Source organism: Lynx rufus, unplaced genomic scaffold (genome assembly GCF_022079265.1).
Source record: "Lynx rufus isolate CCGP_SWC_20201006 ecotype Redwood Valley unplaced genomic scaffold, mLynRuf1.p SCAF_14, whole genome shotgun sequence".
Lineage (NCBI taxonomy): Eukaryota > Metazoa > Chordata > Mammalia > Carnivora > Felidae > Lynx > Lynx rufus.
Genome location: NW_025814828.1, coordinates 42,575,336 through 42,595,862, shown reverse-complemented (window position 1 = coordinate 42,595,862; position 20,527 = coordinate 42,575,336). Strand labels below are relative to the sequence as shown.

General features: G+C 53.1%; 1 protein-coding gene across 3 annotated transcripts; it reads right to left on the bottom strand.

Annotated features, from left to right (window-relative positions):
- Nucleotides 1–324: 324 nt before the first annotated feature.
- On the bottom strand, nucleotides 325–14,730 carry CCDC120 (coiled-coil domain containing 120). Of its 3 annotated transcripts, XM_047076227.1 has the most exons (12): nucleotides 14,467–14,730; nucleotides 10,537–10,619; nucleotides 10,261–10,402; nucleotides 6,905–7,004; nucleotides 6,638–6,728; nucleotides 6,359–6,492; nucleotides 5,607–5,747; nucleotides 4,928–5,222; nucleotides 4,508–4,570; nucleotides 4,052–4,226; nucleotides 3,823–3,921; nucleotides 325–2,867 (listed from the first exon to the last, which is right to left on the bottom strand). In XM_047076227.1, exons 5-12 carry the CDS (start codon nucleotides 6,684–6,686, stop codon nucleotides 1,931–1,933), a joined length of 1,893 nt encoding a protein of 630 aa, XP_046932183.1. In that variant the 5' UTR covers nucleotides 6,687–6,728; nucleotides 6,905–7,004; nucleotides 10,261–10,402; nucleotides 10,537–10,619; nucleotides 14,467–14,730; the 3' UTR covers nucleotides 325–1,930. The 3 variants fall into 3 exon arrangements, with proteins under 3 accessions (XP_046932183.1, XP_046932184.1, XP_046932185.1); XM_047076228.1 differs by lacking the exon at nucleotides 10,537–10,619; XM_047076229.1 differs by lacking the exons at nucleotides 6,905–7,004; nucleotides 10,261–10,402; nucleotides 10,537–10,619; nucleotides 14,467–14,730 and having other exon boundaries at nucleotides 325–1,467; nucleotides 1,953–2,867; nucleotides 6,638–6,724.
- Between the last annotated feature and the right edge of the window lie 5,797 nt (nucleotides 14,731–20,527).

The window sequence follows — 20,527 nt, the reverse complement described above, 5'->3', positions numbered from 1 at the left end:
GACTGAAGGGGTGAGCTCTCAGTTCCTCCCTCGAACCTGTTATCTCTGGCGTGGCATTAACACACAAGGTAGTTAAGGGCAGGGTGTTTCCTATCATTTGTATTACTGAGGACTCTTGTTCAGGGCAGGCCAGCAATCTGAGTGCAGACAGGAAGACATGTGACCCCACATCACAGCAAGAAAAGCCAAAGTAGATGGTATTATCACGGGCTGTTTCCAGTGTTCTATTTCTTATCACATGGAGTCATAAAAATATATTATCTGGTCTTAACTACAGGTGTGGGCCCCCAAGGCAAGGCAGACAGAGGAGTAACACATGGGTTCAGTTTACACATTTATTATAGAAATCCCCTTCCAGTGTGGGTAGTGTCTTGGGCCCAGGTCCATTGGTAGAAAAAGAAAAGTTTAACACCAGGTAAAGGAGGTAGGGGGACCCCCAGCTCCAGAAAGTCACAGATAGGTATCATAGAAAACACAGCTTGTATAGATTTAAAAAGTGGTGGATGGAATGAAAGCCAAGGAAGACGTGACGTAGCCTGTGGCCAGACGTCACCTGAGGATTTTACTGGCATCCACCAGATGCCAGATTCCACCACCGCAGCATCCCAGGACACAACACACCCGATGGCTCTGCCCTCTAGCCCCTCCTGCAGGGCTTCCTGACTGGGGATAGATAGGGCAGAGGCTGCCACCAAACGCTGGGCCATCTAGTCCTGTGGGCAGAGGCAGCGGGCACAGACAGGCAGACAGGGACTGGGGCTCCTTCCGGCACCCCTGGGGGTAGGAAAATGAACCCAAGCCCCCTACCCAGACTTCAGTCTTTCCAATGGCAGGCAGAGAGCCCACCTCCCCAATAACTGCCCTGGTGGGGGGTGGCAGGGGGTTCTGTTCACACCAGAGTCTCCTGGCTGCCCCAAACAGGGCCCTGAGACCCTATATGATCCGTTTTGTGGAGGGGGTTCCTGAATGGAACAGGCTGGGCATGGGGACAGGAATGAGCCCAACCAGGACGAGATCACAGTTTCCCTTTTATAAAACGTCTAGCGTTGGGGGAAGACAGCGAATATCTAAATCACAACTGTAAACAGAAATGGAAGAAGGGGCTCGGAGTCCCCATTACACCATCCTCCCTCTTTTATGCTGGCTGAGGGCCCCAGTTCCCAGCACAGTGTGAGAGGGGAAACAGGGTGTCAGACACCTTCGTGGGTCCACAAGGTGCCAGGGGCCTTGGAAGATCAGGTTCGGCACCCCCCAGGACTGAGAGCAACCACACCCCAGGGTTCAGCGAGGTCAGCTGTGTGCTCCCCAGACTAAAGCCGTGCCCAGGCCAACAAGGAGCGTATCAGAAGGGGTCAGACCAGTGTCCCCGGGGTCTGGGGGTCAGAACTGGAGGACTGCTCCCCCTCTAGCGTCAGGTCACTTAAACGAGCGCTCAGCTCCGGAGCGTACAGGAAGTCCGCGTAGTATCTTTAGAAGGGGTAGCAGGAATCCAGACAGGGTGGCAAGATAGAGGAGAGAGGAAAAGACAAACAAGACACAGAAAGAGAGGAAAAGAAGCTCGTTAAAGAGGCGGAGGCAGACACAGGAGAGCACGTCTGGGCTTGCAAGCATGGGGAGCACAGCAAAAAGGAAGAAGAGAAAAACGAGGGGCCCGGGAGGCCCTTCCTCCCAGCACCCTGCTTTCAAGGCTCATTTTCAGCTGACATGCACTGTTTTGTTCCAATATTACAATTCTTCTATGGCTTGGTGGAAAATTGCTGCTGCCAGGGCCCAAGACACCCCTCTCCACCAAGCCCCCGCGGACTCATGCAGGTTAGACCCTGTGCTGAGGCCGCAGCTAGTTCTCTCGTGGTCTGAGTCATTAGCTACCATGACTGGCTGCTCCCCAGCCTGGACACCTTTGCCATCTGCCTCCAGAGACCCCTACCCATCAGTAAAAGCACCCCCCATACCTGCCGGAGACAGGGGGTGCCGTGAAACTCCTCGAGTGCGGGAGCGGCGCCTGGCTGGGGGCCCCATACAGCGCCTGGCCCACCTCATAGCAGCGGGCATGGAGGAAGGGTGGGTGTTGTGGGCCCATGTGGGGGGGAACAGGCCGGCGCTGGGGCCCGGCGGCCAGTCCCGAGTTGCGGATGTACCAGTCCCGCAGCCCCTCCAGGGCAAGGTTCTTATGACCACTGCGCTCACCAGCCGGGGGGATACGGGTGGGCGGGGGCATCCACAGCAGAGGGTTGGGATGCACCTCTGGACCCTCGGTGGCCTCCAGGGGCAGGCCACAGGGCTTGGTGCGGGTAGCACGGGTGTGGGGATCCTTGCTGCGGAGGAGGGGGCTGCTGCCGTCAGCTGCATATACAGGTGGTGGACCTGGAAGCATGGTGAGGAGCCCATCCCGGCGGGAGAGGGGTCCCGGGACCTCAGCCGCAGGCAGCAGCTCCCCCCAGCCTGCCCCACCACCACTGCGGGGCAGGCCCCGGTCCAGGGAATAGTCCAAGAGGAAGTCCCCACACACAGGTGGGAGCCGGGGGGCCCCTCGGGAGGCAGGGGCAGCTGAGCTAGGCCGGGCAGCCCGGGGAGGGTCTGGGGGGCCAGATGTGCGGGAGGAGAAGGCAGGGGTTGGTTGGGGGCGCTCGTACAGCACCTCACTGCTCTTGCAGACCGGGGGGCCAGCGGCAGGGGGAGCCAGAGGCGCCGGCGGGGAGCCAGCTCCCCCGCCAGCCGCCCGGTCCACAAGTAGGGCTTCAGAGCTGTTGCTGCGGCGGGTGCGGGCTGCAAAGAGGGAGGCACGGTCGGAGGCCGGGTCCGCCCGGGGGAAGCCCATCTGGGAGTCCTGGCTGCCGGACCACTGGCGAGAATGGAGGCCTTCGGGTCTGGGAACGCAGAGGTGGGGGTGACAAGAGTAGGGTCAGAAATATCAGGCCAAGTGCCCACCGTACTTCAACCCTTCCTGAGCCTTCAACTTGCACCAAAGGGACCCAGGATTAGGAACCATGAGTATAAAGGTGTTAGGTAGTGGCGTGTAAAAGACAGCAGAGGTTCTGTCTGACGCTGGGGGGTGGAGGGACTGAAGACATATGGGGGGTATCAGCGCCAACACCAAGGGAGATGCCTGTGGCAGGGGCAGGGGAGTGCTGGAGAGGAAGTACTAGCAGAGGAAGGCCAGCAGAGGGCTCTTCCCAACACACGTGACCCTCAGCCCTACTACCATGTGTCTCATAGCCCCCCACCGCCTCCACGATGGGGTGCTGATCCTTGGGTCCGGAATTCAACTTCCTGAACTCTGTCCCCCCCATGTGTATGAACCACCTGAAACTATCATCCCAACAGCCACCGGTCACAGGATGCAAGTGCCATAAGGACCCAGACTTTGTTTTGTTCACAGCCTTGGAGAAGCAGGCACTTGGCAAGTATTTAAGAAGCACAAGGGTACAGTGTTTAAAAGCACAGACTCTAGAGTCAGACTTGCCTGGGTTCAAACACCAGGTCTTCAGTTTACTAACAAGTCACTTAACCTCTCTGTGCCTCAGTTTCCTCATCTGTAAAATGGGATCAGCAATAGCACCTATTGGAAAGCATGGATTCCCAGCAGATGGTAGATGCTCAGTACATGTTAACCAGAACTTACTGTGCCTACAGTGTCTTTCAGAGGCAGGTATTATGCCCACTTCGCAAATGAGGAGCAAAGATTCAAAGAGAAATGACTTAACCAAAATACACCTTTCAAAGCCCAGCCTCTCACATCCCATGCCCTTTGATAATGCTCTCATAGTTAGAACTAACAGTTCCTTCCTCTAGTCCTCGAACCCACCCTCACAGTCCCCTTACTTGCAGAGCTGGGGGCCAGCGCCCCGGGTGAGGACAGGGGTGGCAGGCACACTTCGCCCCTCAAAACTGGAGGCACTCCTGGGCAGCGAGCGTGTGGGGCTAGACAGAGATGGGCAGGCCCAGGTCAGGGGCCAGGTTAGAGACCATACCCACCAGCAGGCCCTCCTGCCAGCCCCAGGCTCAGGATCCTGCTCCTGGTTCCTGGGGGAAGGATGGGGCTCACCCTCACCTGGTGGGGCTGGCCACAGAGTTCCGCCGGCTCTTCAAATCCCCATAAAGATCTGACGGCGGTGGTTTCCATGGGGTTCGCCGCTCAGGGCTGCCCCCCGACACTGTCCGCAGTTGGTCCCAGGCTTTGGGCGGCGAGGGGCGCTCGGCCAGAGGGAAGCAGCTGCGGGGCTCCTCTGAGAGGAAGGCAGAAAGTGGGGGAGAAGTCAATGAGAGGGGGCCAGATGGGTTGCAGGCAAAGCAAAGGGCAGGAGCCAGGGAGACAGGCAGTGGCAGCGGGCTGGGCAGGGGCTAATACATGGGGCTGGAACTGGGGCTGATGAGCTGGGCAAGGTGATGCAAGAAAGACAGGGGCCCCATGAGAGGATGGGGCATGGCTGAGATGGGGTTGAAGAGGGAGGGGGGGGGGCTGAGCATCAAAGGATGGATGGGTCTGTGGGGGGACAGAGGTCCTCACCATTATCATGGCTGGCTCCAGACTCTGACAGGGAGCTGCTCTCGGAGTGCAGAACTACGTCCTCTATAGGTGAGAAGGGGGAGACCCAGGCCTATCAATACAAGGCCTGGGTGCCATCCCCTTACACCACTGGATGGTCTCCTCCCTGCCCTGTTCCTTCCCAATAACCCACCTTCACCTGAGTCCAAGACCACCTGAGGCTCGGCTCCTCGTTCTCCTGGTGCCATGTGGTCTAGTTCCCAGCGGCCCCACCCATGCTGTGGAGCCAGTTCATCACAACTCCTCTTACAAGTCAGGTCCCTTAAGATCCACCTCACTCCCACTTTTCACTATTTGCCCACCCCACCCCTACCGTGTCCCTCAGCCGATGCCATGCTCTGCTTTCACCATGGGGGCCGGGGGCAATGGGGCCCAGCTCACCTTGGCTGAGCTGAGCGAGGCGCGTGCCCAGGCAGACTCCTTGGGCCGTGATAACTGCCCCTGTGGACAGGGGTAGGGGCTGCGGCGGTGGGAGCACCGGGAGGCCAAGGCGGGCCCGGAGGTCCCCAAGCTGTTCCTCCAGCTCATGCAGCCTCCGCAGCGCGTCTGCCTGGACCTGGCGCCGGCGCCGGCGCTGCTCGATGCTCAGCTCAGGGGCCAAGGCCAGGCGGCGGGCGGCGGCCGCAATCTGCTGCTGCACAGACACCTCACGCTCCAGCGACTCAAGAGCCAGCTCCTGTGGGACCCACCCAAGAGGGTGGGACAGGACCAAATGTTGGAAATGGCTGAGCACAGGGACCACTGCGGGCACAGCCTGTCTCCACTTGAGGTGGGGGAGGGGGGCGGTGCTATTCTAGGATGGAGCTCATTTCTTCTGCAGGCAGGGCCTGTCTCGATTAAGAGACTAGACATATTCATTTTCCTGAGGGTGAGAGGCTTATCACGGACGAGGACCAGCATCCTCCCTCAGAGCCAGAACCCACCTCCCTCAAGTCATTCCCTCCTCACCTCAGCCTCTCCCTCCCCTGGATGCAACCCCAGCCCTGCCTGGCTTCCTCTAGGCTCCTCTTCCTCTGCACCCGTCCCACCCCCATCTTGCTCTCCAAGCCCATCTGTTCACCTCAGCAGGGCACAAGGAGTGGTGTGCTGGGTTGGGGTGCGGCGGAGGGTAGGCTCGGGCCGCAGGGGGCCGCCGGCGGACCAACTGGGGCCGTTCACCAGGCTCCAGCGGGCACTCGGGGGGCAGCTGGCCAGTCAGCTCCTGGTGGGGGCAGGGGTCAGAGACTACCAAGGGTTAGCTGGGGGAATGGGGCAAAACAATAACGACTCCTGAAGCTACAGGTGTCCTACTAAGAGCGCAGTGATGCTGAGCATGCCATGCCACCCTTGGTGGCCCAAATCCCTGGGGCAGTGGGCATGGGAGGTAGGGGGACCTGCTTTGGAATCCAGAATTTCTTATTTTTTGTAAACGTGACACAGTCTACATACTGCATGATACGTAACACCCCCCTCAGGGCCTGGGGCTGCATGCTCTGAACCACACGATCATTTCTGGCAAACCAGGTAGATGTTCACACCAAGAGGAATAAATCAAAACTAAAACTCACCCCTTGTCAGTTCAGGTTGGGTTTTACTGCCAGATTTTGGAAATAGCCATTATTTTTGAGGCATTTTGGATTTCAAATTGCTGATAGGGAACTGCAGGCCTGCACTGCCATATTTTACCGATTTGAAGATGTCTAAGTTGAGCTTTGAGAAGCTACAAGGTGACAGGGAATCTACAGCTCAGACAGGTGGCTCAGCACCTACCTAGTGGCCCCGTCTCTTCACCGCCGCCCCACCCACCAGGCACTCTTAGGGCCAGGCTCTCACCGCCTCCTGGAGACACACTTTGCGGAGCTCCTGAAGTTTCAGGCTCAGGGCCTCCTGTAGGGCCCGCTGCCGGTCGAGCAGCCCCCGCAGACGCTCTGACTTCATCTGGGGGACAGCCTCTCCAAACAGGGCAGCTGGACACAGAAGGAGCAAAGTTCAGAGCAAAGATCAGCCAGGGCACCCTGGCACAGCTGTGGGGCCAGGGACCAACCCTTTCCAAGTAGGCAGGTGGTGACTCAGAGCAGGGGAAGAGGCAGAAAAGGGGAACAAGCCAGCTACCTGAGGCATTGAAGGTGGGAGAGCTGATCAGCTGACCTTTGACTTCCATCCTGGTGCTGTCGAGAGGCCGTGGCTGATGGCTGGACAAGGCCTGGCAGTAACACACAGGGGCCGTTAAGGAAGCGTATTCTGTGTTCCCCCAGCCCCTGCCCCTACCCAACTTCCCACACCCCAGCTGGGAAGAAGGGGGACCCTGACCCCACCCACCTGATTGACCTGCCCTCTCAGAAATCTGTGTCAGTGTCCAGACCCACTTGGCCCTGGTACCTTGGTTCCCTTCCCATTGAGTGGGAGCACAGCAAGCGGGGAGCTGGGCGGACTTACGACGCCTCCTCAGAGGTCCATGGGCCACAGTCAGGAGTCTTGCCTGGGAAGGGAGAGTTAAGGGTACAGATTCAGCCAACTATAACAACAGTGGGCATTTATTGAGCACCTGGGTGCCTGGAACAGTTACCTTCCATGCCACATTTAATCTTTACAACCACCCTGTGATGGCAGTTCTGTGATTATTGCTCCCATTTTAGAGATGAAGACAGTAAGTCACAGAGGGGTGAAATAACATCCATGGTTAAGGATGTAGCAGCCTAGGCCCACCCCTCTGGCCCGACTCTCCCTCACTGGAGCTGTTCTAACTCCACTAATTCGTCATAAGCTCCCAGTCCAGTGAGCCTCAGGGCCTTTGCTCAGGCTGTGGCTGTCTGGAGTGCTCTTTTCATGTCTTGCCTCTCTGGCCCCTGGCTCTCACATTCTAGGGCTTAAATGTCACTTCCAGAGGTGGATCCCTACATTATGTCCCCTCATAACTGCTGTCCAGCAAGAGACTGAGCCTCCTTTACATATCTGTGAAGACAAGAAACATATCTGTCCTGGTTTTTTTTTTGGTATCTCTGGCACTCAGAACACTTCTGAGCATGTAGCAAGTACTCAATGAATGTCTGTTGCATAAATGAAAGAATGCCAAAGTAGCCAAGCTAGGGATCTAGCCCAGATCTGTGGGTCTCTATTTGTCCCAACTCCATCTTGTGGCCTTGATGCAGCGGGGGAGTGTTTCCTTAGCCCCAGGACCCCTCCAGCCCCTCTCCCCACCCCAACCTGTCCTGTACCCAGCACAGAGAAGATGCCCTGCAGGAACTGTGATCAGAAGAGTCCATAGCTGCAGATAACAAGCCTCCTGCCTCCTGCTTCCTTCTCTGCTCCCAGACACCCTGGCTGACCACAGAACCTGCCTTGGCTGGCTGCCAGCCCTGCCCTCATCCCCTCCTCTGGAGTTTGCTCCTTCCCTCCCACATCCTGCTTGGTCCCCAGCTGGGTAGCCAGGTGACATCACCTCCCACCACCTGGCCTGACCTCAGCGGCAGGCAACTGGGAGGGCCTCATGAGGCCACAGACATCCCATACCCACCTAATCCCCAGCTTTTCATGACATGGTGGCCAGCTGTGGAGAAGACCCAGGCAACCAAGGAGGTGTGGGTTCAAGCTCCTTCCCCATATGTACGCTGGGGGATGTGGTCGACTGGCTAATATGGTGCCACTAGTTTCTTGGCAGTCCTCCTATCGGCCCCATAGAGTCTGTATGACCTCCACAAAACAGTGGTCCTCTGTCCTCAGCCTCAGGGACAGGGATCAGTCTCTCAAGCTTTTTGCACACCCAGGCAGCAACGCGTACTTTGCAGAGAGGTACTCAAATGCCCGGCTTCCAAGGTCCGACACTGCCCAGCACAGTGTGGTTTCCTTGAGGTCCCAGCTCAGCTTCCTCTGTCCCTAAGCTCCTGGGGCTCCTTCTTCCCCAACCCCCATTTGAGTTTGAGGAACTCTCCCAGGGCTCCCCTAATCCTCCCCCCACATCCCACACTGGGCTTCCTTAAGCCTGCTTTCCCTGAGAGCTCACTGCATCCTAGATCAACGGGGTCCAGACAGGAACCCCGACTCCACCCTGTAAGCCTGACCTTGGGGACATAGCTCAGGACTGAGTCACAGGGTCACTGGGTAGGGAGACACAGGGTCAACGCCCCACACCTCCACACCTGGCTCCCAAACCTCTGCCTCCACTTGCCTCCCCTCTGCACATTTGCCTAGGGGTCCGGAACTCCCCTAGCCCCACCTGGAGATGGTGAAAAGGGGGATTCCAGCAGTCCCCTTCCCTAACGTCCCCCACACCACCCCCCACACCAGCTCCTAAGTCCCGTCCCAGGAAGGGCTACAGCAGGAGAGCTGCAGAAGGTACCCCCCCCATACACACCCAGAGGCGGGCCCAGCAGGTTTTTCAGGTCTGCCCTTCTGACACCACAGCCGAGAAAGAAATTCCTGGCCTTAATGACTGTTTACAACCAAGACACCTCACCTGGGTGGCACCCCAACACTCTCAGTGGGACCCCCATTTCCATATCTTGTCCCAATCAGAGCACAAACTCCCAGTGTCTGGAACTGTTCCCCACACTGCCCTGGAGGCCCCCCTGCCCCCACTCTGGGTGAACAGGCTGGGGGCAGGCAGGTGCCAGGAAGTAGTTTCTCAACAGCCCAGTCTGGGCTTTGCTGGAGGGGCCAGGCCCCAGGTTGCAGGAGGGCAGATGCTCCTTCCCAGGGCAGGGGAAAGGGGGAGAGGAAGTAGGGAGGACAGTGGAGAAGGGGGGACTCTGGCTTCTCTTCTCCCCCAACCCTTCCCCTTGTTCATTTCCGGCAAGGAATCGGCTTCGTGCCAGCAAAGGAAATTGGGCATTTTGGGCTTTGCTCTTCCACTCGGGCCCTCCTTCTTCGCTGTACCTCTTGCACAGACTTGGCTTTCTCCCACAGGGGGCCTCAGTACACCCTAGACCCTTCTTCCCCTACCCTGCCCCTGGGCCCCCTGTTCCCAGGTGCTCACCAACGCCAGAGAGGTGCTGTGGGGTGGCCTCAAGTACCTCGACAAAATAGTTGTCTCAACCAGGCCCTGTTCCAGCTGGTAGTGGCAGTGAGCAGTGAGCCAGTGGCAGATGCCTAGGCCGCCTCCCACTAGGCAATAGCCCAGCCTACCTGGCCAGGGACTGGGCCAGCCCATACCTCTTAACCCTTGCCTGCCTGTCACCAGGGCTCAGGACACCCTTAGGGGCAGTGTAAGGGCTAGGGCCCTTCAAGGCGTTCAGCGTGGCCAAGAAGAGAGCCCAGACAGCCCTGCTCTCCCTAGTCACCTAGCAGAGAACCAAGAAAGAAGGGCTAAGGGTAGTGGGAGTGGGGCTGCCCCTGGTGCTACCCAGGTTCCCACGTCAGACCCTGCCCACCCAAGGGTATTTATGACCTTGGAGCTGGGGGACGGAGTTCTGGGGCGTTGTTAAGCACACAGGAGGCCTCAGGTGTATGTAAATCTGGCGTGTGTCTCTTGGCAGCGAGCACCACATTCCTGAGGCCCCTACCCTTTCCTCCCAGGGCAAGGCTGGGGTGGGATAAGGTCTTGGGACAACCGCCACCCTCACTGGGGTAACAGTTTCCCAAGCTGGGGACAGAGGAGGTCAACTTTTCCCAGGAAAAACCGGGTCTCAAGACCCGACCACCTTCTGCACCTCCGGAAGAAATCATCCCAGCAAACTGACAAAACACACGTTTTCACCCATCCTGGTCGCTACGAACCTGGGAGAATGACGCAGACCCACCTCTTCATAGCCAGCTTGCTGATGAGGAAGCTGGGGCTTGGACAGGTGAAGAGGTCTGATTCTGATCACAGAGGCGTTAAGAGCGGGTGGACTCAGAACTCAGGGGGCCGGGTCCTGGGTTGGAGGCAGACAGAGGCTACTCCTGCAAGGGAGGAGGAGTGGGGAGGGGGCTCATGCTTCTTCACATCCAGGCTGGCTCTCCCCCACTCCTCCCCCGTGGGCATTTCTGGCCAGGAGTCAAGGAAATTGAGGGCTCTGGCCTGCCCCGGCACATACCACACATCCTGTGCTCCATTTGGGACCATCTGCTCTGTGACCTCAGGGCCCAAGCCCAACCCGGGCCCCTGCAGCAGCCCATGCTGTGATGTGAAAGAGCAGAGTGAGGAAACCTCCCTCCCCACTTGGCAGGTGGGCCAAGCCTGGAGGGGAGCTCTGTATCAGCAACAACGCCCTGCCCCACACACATGCTATTGAAGCCTCCCGTCACCCTGCCCACCTTTCTTCCTGGGGGTGAGATTTCCGGCAAGGGACACAAAGGCCCCTTTCATCCACCCCCCTTTCTCCCTGCTTCACTGTTTAGGGCTGGTGGAGGCAGCAGCCATAAGGTAGGTGGCTGGGTGTTGACGGGGAGTGTCCCCTCAGCTGTGGCCTCTCCTGCCTCTTGGCGGACACCAAGAATGTTGGGAAGAAGGACAGTTCTAAAACCAGAGCTGAGAGGGACAAGGGTATCTAGCTGGCAATGTAGAATGAATAGCAAGGCCTAGGTTTCCTCATCTGTAAAATGGGTAAACAATGGTTACATAGCCAACAAAGCCAGAGTCACTTTGGAAGGCATTTCAAAGTACAAGGAAACTCACATCACGTCATTAATGACAGTTGATAACAACAAGAATAAGCTCATGCAGAGGTGGCCTGGTGCAGGAGTAAGGAGGGGAAAGCAGGTAACTGGACCTCTTGGGCCAGGCAGACAGGCAGGGCAGAATCACCCGCACACATCGTTGCCCTGGTCCCCGACTTCTAACAGCCTGGAAGATGGCCAACCTCTAGGCCCTACCCCAGCCAGGACCTGAACCTCATGTGGCCTCATGTAGGGGTAGCAAGTGGTAACTCTGGGATTCAACCCTGCTCTGCCACTTATGTCTGTGTGACTGCTTGGACAAGTCACTTATCCTCTCTGTGCCTCAATGTCCTCATGTGTAAAATGGGGATCATAACAACAGTATGGACTTCACAGGATTGTTGTGAGCATGACTTGAATTAATACACTTAAAACTTGCTTAGGACAGTAACTGGCCCTTGGTAAGTGTTTGATGTGTGTTGGCTGCCACAATTAATTTTTTTTCAATGTTTATTTACTCTTGAGAGAGAGAGAGAGAGAGAGCGCAGGAAAGGGGCAGAGAGAGACACAGAATCTGAAGCAGGCTCCAGGCTCAGAGCTATCAGCACAGAGCCCAACACGGGACTCGAACCCACGAACCATGAGATCATGACCTGAGCCAACGTCTGATGCCTAATCGACTAAGTCACTCAGGTGCCCTAACTGTCATAATTACAACTATTCCTCTCAATCCAAACTCAGCAATCAAATGTGTGTGTGTGTCTGTGTGTCTGTGCATATTTTTTGAGACCAAGCTGGTATCCCTGTGCTGTACCTGATAAATTTGAAGCAGAGCTGTTGTTCATCAAATAAATGTGTCCAAATTCTCACTATCCAAAATCAAGAACTAAATGTATTCAGATGCACTGGTGAGACAGAGCTCGTATCCCTCAGCCTCCAAACCCTCCCTACCTGCTACCCAGACATGGAACCCTCCCTATCAATCCAGGCATATTTGAAACAGAGTTGTTTTCCCTCATTATCTGACTTCTCCCTGCTCAACATCAAAAATGCAGGAACCAAACATCTTCAGATCAATTCTCTGAACACTCACTATCCATATACAGGAGCTGAATGGATCTGGATGCACTTTTGAGATAGAGCTGGCACCCACTACTCTCTGAGCTTTCCTTACGAGGCAAGATGCAGGAACCAAATATATTCACACAACACGGTATTCTTACTATCCCAACTCTTGCCACTGGAGCTCAGGGAAATGAATCTATTTGAATATATTTTTTAGTTGGGGCCATTGTCCCTCACCTCCCCACTCACTGTGTAAAGTGCAAAACCAAAAAACCTCCAGATAACCTGGTATCTTTTACTGTCTGAACTACCCAAGCTCTCCCTCTCAGAAGTCAGGTGCCAAACAGACACTGGGACAATGAAGGATGCTTGTGTTGTTATTAATAGGTTTGGATAAATGTTTTAGATGAATGAGATGGGTCTAGTATCTCATTATTCAAAATCTCACTACTCTATGACAAATGGAGGAAACAAAACATAACTGAATTAACACGTTATCTTCTCACTCTCCACATTCTCCCTGCCTGTCCTCAGAATCAAGGAGATTCAGAGAGAGAAGCTCGTATTGTTCTTGTGGTTGTTATTGTCACTATTGGATAGGCCTGATTCTAACACCCAGTGACCACCCCCTACACACACACGCCCCACAGAGGTGGGATGGATTTAGCACCAAAATTTGTATTGCATACAGCCAAGAGAAGGGGGATAAACCCCCCGCCCCCACTCCCAACACCCTCGCCACGAAGCCCTGAAGCCTCTGGCCTGGAATGGACTTTTTCCAGATCATGCACACCCAGGATTGAGACTAGGAGATGGGGTAACATGACACAGAAGATTCACACACACTCCTGAGTCCCCCACCCGTCTATGTTTGCTTGCCACCCGCCCCACCTGGACATGGGACAGCCCCCAACCTAGCAAGGCTGGAAACATGATCCAGACCACACAGACTCCCAGAGTCACTGAATAATTTAGGGTGTTCTTTCACACTCGGGGAGGGTGGGGGGCATAGGAACAGTTCCATGCTCTCCCGGGGCAGGGAGACAAATGCAAGCTCTGTGTGAGATCACTGGGTGGGGGTGAGGGACATCACATATGAAAACCCTCTTAGCCACACAGGGCCCACAAGGCTGCTTGCTCTTGCTCATGCTGAGAGAAGCATTTGGGATGAACTTGAGATCATGGGAACATCAGAATCTCCAAGTTCAGGGGCAGGGTATAATGGGACCCCAGTTCTTTTAGGCTCAGAGGAGATGGAAAGTGGGTGTTAGGAAAAGAGAGCTCTGAACAGGGTGGAGGGGCAAGGTAAGGGGTAGAACAGGGGTCTGGGGTTGGGACAGAAAGGGAGAGGGCAGGAAGGGGTGTAGGAGACAAGACAGAATCAGAGTCATTGGAGGATGGAGGTTGGGAGGCAGGACAGAGAAAGAGCCAAGACACTGGCCAGGGGATGGGATGGAGTGAGGTTCAGAAGAAGGGTAAGAGAAAAAGTAGGGGGCAGCAAGGAACAAAAGAGAAGAGCAAGGCAGGGTCAGTATAGAATAATCAGAAGACATGATGAAGGACAGACCAAGACACCAGTCAAGGTAGGGGAGAGGGAAAAAGGGCAGGTTCAGGATGGAGGTAAGGAGCAGGAAAAGACTGGAACAGAAGAAGTATAGGCATGAGGACAGTGATGGGACAAGAGAAAACAGGAGACAACAGCATAGGGCTGGGGGCAGGGACAGGGCAGTTAACAGGGGTATGGTCTAAAGGGGGTGGGCCAGGATGGAGATGGGGAGTCAGGAGGAGACCAGGATAGTACAGATGGGGAGAAAGTTTAGAAATCAGAGGTCAGGAATCTGGACAGACCTGAATTAGACTGCGGTGAGGGGGGCAGGACATGAATGGAAGGGGTTCAGGGACAAGAGTTTAGGGAACTGACGTGTCAAGCATCAGGACAGAAATCAGGATGATCAGGACAAGGCAAGATGAGCTTCAGGGATGGAACAGGGTCAAGCCAAGGATCTTGAGAAAAGAACTGGGTGGGGTTTGGGGTCAGGACTGGGTTTAGGGGAACAAAATAGGGATTGAGGATCACGCCAGGCCTAAACATGGTTAGGTCAGGGGTCAGAGCGGAGGTACTGGGGCCAAGACTGGCCAGAGCTTGAGGTTAAGAAAAGATGTAGTCAGGTCAGGTAGGAGTCGGGAGTGAGACCACAGGGTCAGAGATCGCGGGTGCGCACGCAGGTACAGCCCCTGCCGGCGTTTCCGGGCCCTCACCCCGCCCTGTCTCCTCCCTTCCTCTCCAAGCGGGCGTTACTCACCGAGGGTCCCCGTCCCGCGATGTAGGCGGGGTCGCTGTTGGCCAGGACGGGTGGTGGGTGCGCCCCTCCCTCGCCGCCCCCCCCTCGTCCCCGGCCTCGCGTCTACTCCCCTTCCGCGCCCTGCCCGTGGGCCGCGTTTGGCCGCGCGACTGTTAGCAGTGGGGGCCACACGGGGGGCGCGGGGAGGGTAGGAGAGGCGCGGGGACTCGGCCGCGGGCGGTGGACCCCAGCCCCCCACCTTCACCTCGGGTCCGTCCGCTCCCGGCGGCACCAACACCGCCGCCGCTGAGCGCGAGCCTGGGGGGAGGTGGGGGGACGGGGGCGGGGCGCAAGACCACAGCAGCGGCGGAGACCAAGTGCGCAGGCGCTAGTTTGGGTCTTCGATTTTCCTGCCCTGGGAGCGCCAGGAGTGAACCAGCTGGGAGCGCGTGCGCACACGCTTTCTCGAGGGCGGTGAAGCGCTCCTGTACTGAGGCCACGCCCCCTCGGTGATAAGGCTGGAACCCCTCACCCCAAGTCACCCCCGAATGGACCCCCAAGCAGGACCCCAAATTGCCTTCTGTCAGCCACCACACACTTCTAAACTCTTCTAAACTTCTGTGTCCCCAAACCACCCTCCATCATCCCTCAAAATGTATCCCCAAACTATTGCTCATTGATCCCAAGCAGTACCCCCAATCCACCCTCCGTGGACTCCCAAACTTTATGAATAAACTGCCATTCACTACCCCCAACTTGTTCCCCTAAACCATCTGCAATCAGCCATAAAACCATTAACCTCCAAAGAGCACTTCCAAATCACCCTCCCATCTACCCCCAATATGCACCCCAAACACCCCATATTGACTCCAAAGCACTCTCCATGTACCCCCTGAAGCATACTCTGCAGCCCAAAACTATACCTCCAAACCACTCACTCTTGAATTACCACTATACCCAGCCTTGTCTTTCCAATGGATCCTAATTATACCCTCAAAATGTCTTTGAAAGCCACCAAGCATAATCTCTCCAAGAACCACCAAATATACTCCAAGTCCTCTGCATTAGCTTTCTGTGGCTGCTGTGATAAATTTCCACAAACCTGGTGACTTACAACCTAAGAAATTTATCCTCTCACAGTTCTGGGGGCCAGAAGACCAAAATCAAGGTGCCAGTAGGGCTATGCTCCTCTTTCTAGGGGAGAATCTGTCACCTTCCTACATTAGCAGCTGTCAGCATTGCTTGGCCTATAACCACATCACTTGAATCTTTGCTTCCTTGGTCGCATTGCTTTCCATTCTGTCTATGAAATCTGCTTCTACTTCCCTCTTCTAAGGACGTTTATTGGGCGCCTGGGTGGCTCAGTCGGTTAAGCGTCCAACTCTTGGCTTCAGCTCAGGTCATGATCTCATGGTTCATGGGTTCAAGCCCCGCATCGGGCTCTGTGCTGACAGTGTGGAGCCTGCTTGGGATTCTCTCTCTCCCTCTTTCTCTGCCCCTCCCCTGCTTGCTCTCTCACTTTCTCTCTCAAAATAAATAAATAAACTTTAAGAAAAATTTAGGTAAGGACACTTGTTATTACAGCTAGGGTCCCCTTAATAATGCAGGATAATTTCCCCATCTCAAAATCCTTACCTTAATCATATCTGAAAACCGCAAAGTCCTTTTTCTTTTTCTTTTTTGCCATCTAAGGTATACTCACATGTTCCAGGAATTAGGATGTGCATATCTTTTGGGCGGCATCATTCACCCTTTGATTCCCAAAGTCATACATCTACCCCACATGCAAAACACATGTACCTCATCCCAATACCCCCAAAGGTTTGAACCATTACAGCATCAACTCAACTTCAAAATCTCACTTTAATTTTATCAGCTCAAAGGTTCCAAACCTCATCATCTAAATCAGGTATAAGTGAGACTCTGGGTACGATCCAACCTTAAGGCAACATTCCTCTCCATCTCTGGGCCTGTGAAACTAGAAAACAAGTTATCTATTCCCAAAACACAATGGTGGGACAGACATGAAATAAGAGTTAAAGCCATTCCTATTCCAAAAGGGGGGAAATGGAAGGAAAAAAAGGTGTCACTGTCCTGAGTAATTTTGAAATGCAGCAGGGCAAGTTCCATTAGGTTTCAAGGCCTGGGAATAATCCTCTATGGCTTGAAGTTCCACCTCTGGGCCCACAGCTCTGCCCTCAAAGTCATTCTTCCCTTCTTTTGAAGAGTAGTACATGTTTGCTGCTGAGTAGTTTTACCCTGTATCTTTCTGGTAGAATTTTGGGAGCCCAACATCCTTCCTTCATTTCACGTATTTCTGTTTCTTTCAAGCCGACCAGGCAGTGTTTCTGGCAATATAACCTTCATTCTCAAAAATTTTGTGGGTCTTCCATGGAAGTCACAGGAATTCACACCATTAGACAAGAGGGTCCTCAAAAGATCTTCCATGGAAAATCCCATCTCTATTCCTGACTTCTGCTGAAATGGTTGGCAGGATCCATGAGGCACACACCTTATCTCTTTAGTACTAGCAAAGGTTGTCCAGCCACACCTTTGGTTCTCTCCAGAGCATACTTTCCTGACAGCAAATCTCCTAAATTTTGTGTCTTCTGCAATCTGAACAGCCTGAGAATTTTCTAAATCATCAAAACCTGGATCCATTTTGCTTAGCAGTTCTTCTCTCAATTTATCTCTTTCCTTTCACATGTTACTAAAATCAGCAAGAAGAATCCAGGCAGTACCTCCAACACTTCCCTTGGAAATCTCCTCAGCTAAATATCCAAGTCCATCACTTACAAGCTCTGGTTTTCACACAACAGTAGGACACAATTCAACTCCACTTTCTGTTTCTATATAATAAGGATCTCCTTTTCCCCAATTTCCAATAACATGTTGATTTCCCTCTGAGCCCTCACCAGCAGCATCTTTAACATTCATATTTCTACCAATATTCTGTTTATGATTATATATATATATGTAGATAGATATATAGATATATAGATATATATGCATATACATAATTTTAAGTAGGTTTCATTCCCAGCATGGAGCTCAACATAGGGCTTGAACTCACGACCCTGATATCAAGACCTGAACTGAGATCAAGAGTCAGACACTTAACCGACTGATCCACCCAGGTGCCCCAATATATATGTATTCTTAAGACAATGTAAGCTTCGGAGCATCTGGGTATCTCAGTTGGTAAAGCGTCTGACTCTTGGTTCCAGCTCAGGTCATGATCTCATGGTTCATGGGTTCAAGACCTGTGTCAGTCTCCACACTGACAGTCCGGAGCCTGCTTGGGATTCTCTCTCTCTCCCTTCTCTTTCTGCCCCTCCCCTGCTTGTTTTCTCTCTATCTCTCTCTCAAAATAAATAAATAAACTTAAAAAAAAGACAATATAAGCTTTCTCAACTATTCTCCTCACTTCCTTCTGAACCTTCACCAGCAGTGCTTTCCATGTTCATGTTTCTACCAACAATTTCTTCAAGGCAATCCAGGATTTTTCTATCATGTACCTCAAACTTGATCCAATTCCAGCCTCTACACATGATCCAATTCCAAAGCCACTTCAATATTTTTAGGTATTTGTTACAATATGTTATGGACTGAATTGGTCCCCCATTCATATGTTGAAGCCATAACCCCTAACATGACTATATTTGGAAATAGGGCCTTTACAGAGGTAAAGTTAAATGAGGTCATAAAGGGGGCCCTGATCCAATAGGGTTGGTGTCCTTATAAGAAGAGGAAGAGACATCAGGAGCACATGCATAAAGGAGAGGTCATGTGAGGACACAAGAGGCACCTATCTGCAAGTGAGGCAGACAGTCCTCATCGGACACCAATCCATACAGCATCTTGCTCTTGGACTTCTAGCCTCCTGATCTTCAGGAAAATAAATTTCTGTTGTTTAATGCAACCAGTCTGTGGTATTCTGTTATGGTGGCTCAAGGAGACTAAGACAAAGCAGCATTCTACATCCAAGTACCAAAATCTGTGTTAGTTTCCTGTGGCCGCTTTAACTAATTACAACAAATCCCATGGCTTAAAATATAAGAGATCTAGGGGCACCTGGGTGGTTCAGTCGGTTAAGCATCCGACTTTGGCTCAGGTCATGATCTCACGGTTTGTGGGTTCAAGCCCTGCGTCAGGCTCTGTGCTGACAGCTCGGAGCCTGGAGCCTGCTTTGGATTCTGTGCCTCCCTCTCTCTCTGTTCCTCCCCTGCTCACACTTTGTCTGTTTGTCCCTCTCTCAAAAATAAATATTAAAAAAATTTTTTTAAATATATAAGAAATCTATTATTTCACAGTTCTGGGGGCCAAAATTTCACACAGAAAATAAATTTCACAAAGCCAAAATCAAAGTGTCTGAAGAGCTGGACTCTCTCTGCAGACTCTAGAGGAGAATCTTTTTGTTACCTCTTCCAGCTTCTGGTGGTTTCTTGCATTCCTTTGCTTGTGGCTACATCACGTTGCATCACCTTCTCTTTTTCTGTCAAATCTGCCTCTGCCTTCCTCTTATAAGGACACTTGTGATTACAATCAGGTTCCATTCAGATAATCCAGGATAATCTCCCCATCTCAAAATCCTTTTTTTAAAAAATGTTTATTTCTTTTTGACAGAGAGAGAGAGAGAGAGACAGAGTCCAAGCAGGGTGGAGGGTGGTTCCAGAGAGAGACACACACAGAATCCGAAGCAGGCTTCAGACTCTGAGCTGTCAGCACAGAGCCCCATGTGGGGCCCAAACTCGTGAACCGCAAGATCATGACCCAAACCGAAGTCTAACACTCAACCACTCAACCGACTGAGCCACCCAGGCACCCCTCCCTGTCTCAAAATCATTAATTAAACCACATATGCAAACCATATTTTGCCATAAAAGGTAACACTCACAGGTTCCGGGGATTAGGACACGGACATTTTTTTTGGGGGGGGGGATCATTAGTCATCTGACCACACCATCCTATGACAGTTAACAGCTCTACTACTTTACAACCTTACAGAAGACCAAACTCTCTCTCTAATCACTCACTATCTTCCCATAGTCTCTCCAACTGCACCCCAAACCATCTTCCAACCCCCTAATGGTATTCCCAATTTACCCTCCAATAGCTCCCACCTGCACTCTTAAACTGTTTCTGGCAGCCCCATTCCTCCTGAAGACCTTCACATGATCCTTGAGTTACATGCAAACTGTTCTGTAATAGATCCTAACCTTGCCCCAAGCCACCCTTGATCACCACTCACATCTAGCCCTAAACATGCCCAACTTCACCATCCGAGTGCCCTCTCTTCTCCCTCCATATCTCCTGGGTTTTTTTAATAAAAAAAAAATCTTAAATGTTAATTTATTTTTGAGAGAGAGGGAGAGTGCTCAGGCACATGCGTGAGCAGGGGAGGGGCAGAGAGAGGTGGGGGTAACAGGTTCTGAAGCGGGATCTGCGCTGACAGCAGTGAGCCCAATGTGGGGCTGGAACTCATGAACCATGAGATCATGAACTGAGCAGAAGTCAGATACTTAACCGACTGAGCCACTCAGGCGCCCTCTTCCATATCTCCTGTTTTTTTCCCACCCCACAGTTGCCTTATAATGAGACCTCACATGCAAGAGAGAGAGAATGATAGGGAGCAGGGTTGAAAAATTGTGTGAAGTTGTGAGCAAGAGATTAAGAGAGAGACTGAGAGGGAGGACGAGCTTATTGTGGAGAGTATGTGATGGGCAGCACTTGTCATGGAGATATTTGAGATGTGTGTATGAAGCTCGTGTTTGTAGAACTGGGATGTGTGACAGGATGATTAGCCTGTGAGTCTAACGCTGCAGAATTTTTTCTCCCAATCTGCTGCAAGTCTTTTAAATTTGTAGCATCTTGCAACAGATTACAGTTTTATATATTTTTTAAATGTTTATTTATTTCGAGAGGGAGAGAGAGTGCCATCAGGGGAGGGGCAGAGAGAGGGGGGCAGAGAGTGAATCCCAAGCAGGCTCCATGCTGTCAGTGCAGCACCCTACTTGGGGCTCAAGGGACCATGACCTGAGCCAAAATCAAGAGTCAAATGCTTAACCGATTGAGCCACCCA

What these genes read in the sequence shown, in the direction of transcription:
- CCDC120 (XM_047076229.1), bottom strand. Translation starts at nt 6,686, where the DNA reads ATGGAAGTCAAAGGTCAGCTGATCAGCTCTCCCACCTTCAATGCCTCA. An exon ending in AAGTGTGTCTCCAGGAGGCG is followed by an intron (nt 5,748 to 6,358) that starts GTGAGAGCCTGG and finishes TGCCCCCACCAG; the next exon opens with GAGCTGACTGGCCAGCTGCC. An exon ending in ACTCCTTGTGCCCTGCTGAG is followed by an intron (nt 5,223 to 5,606) that starts GTGAACAGATGG and finishes TGGGTCCCACAG; the next exon opens with GAGCTGGCTCTTGAGTCGCT.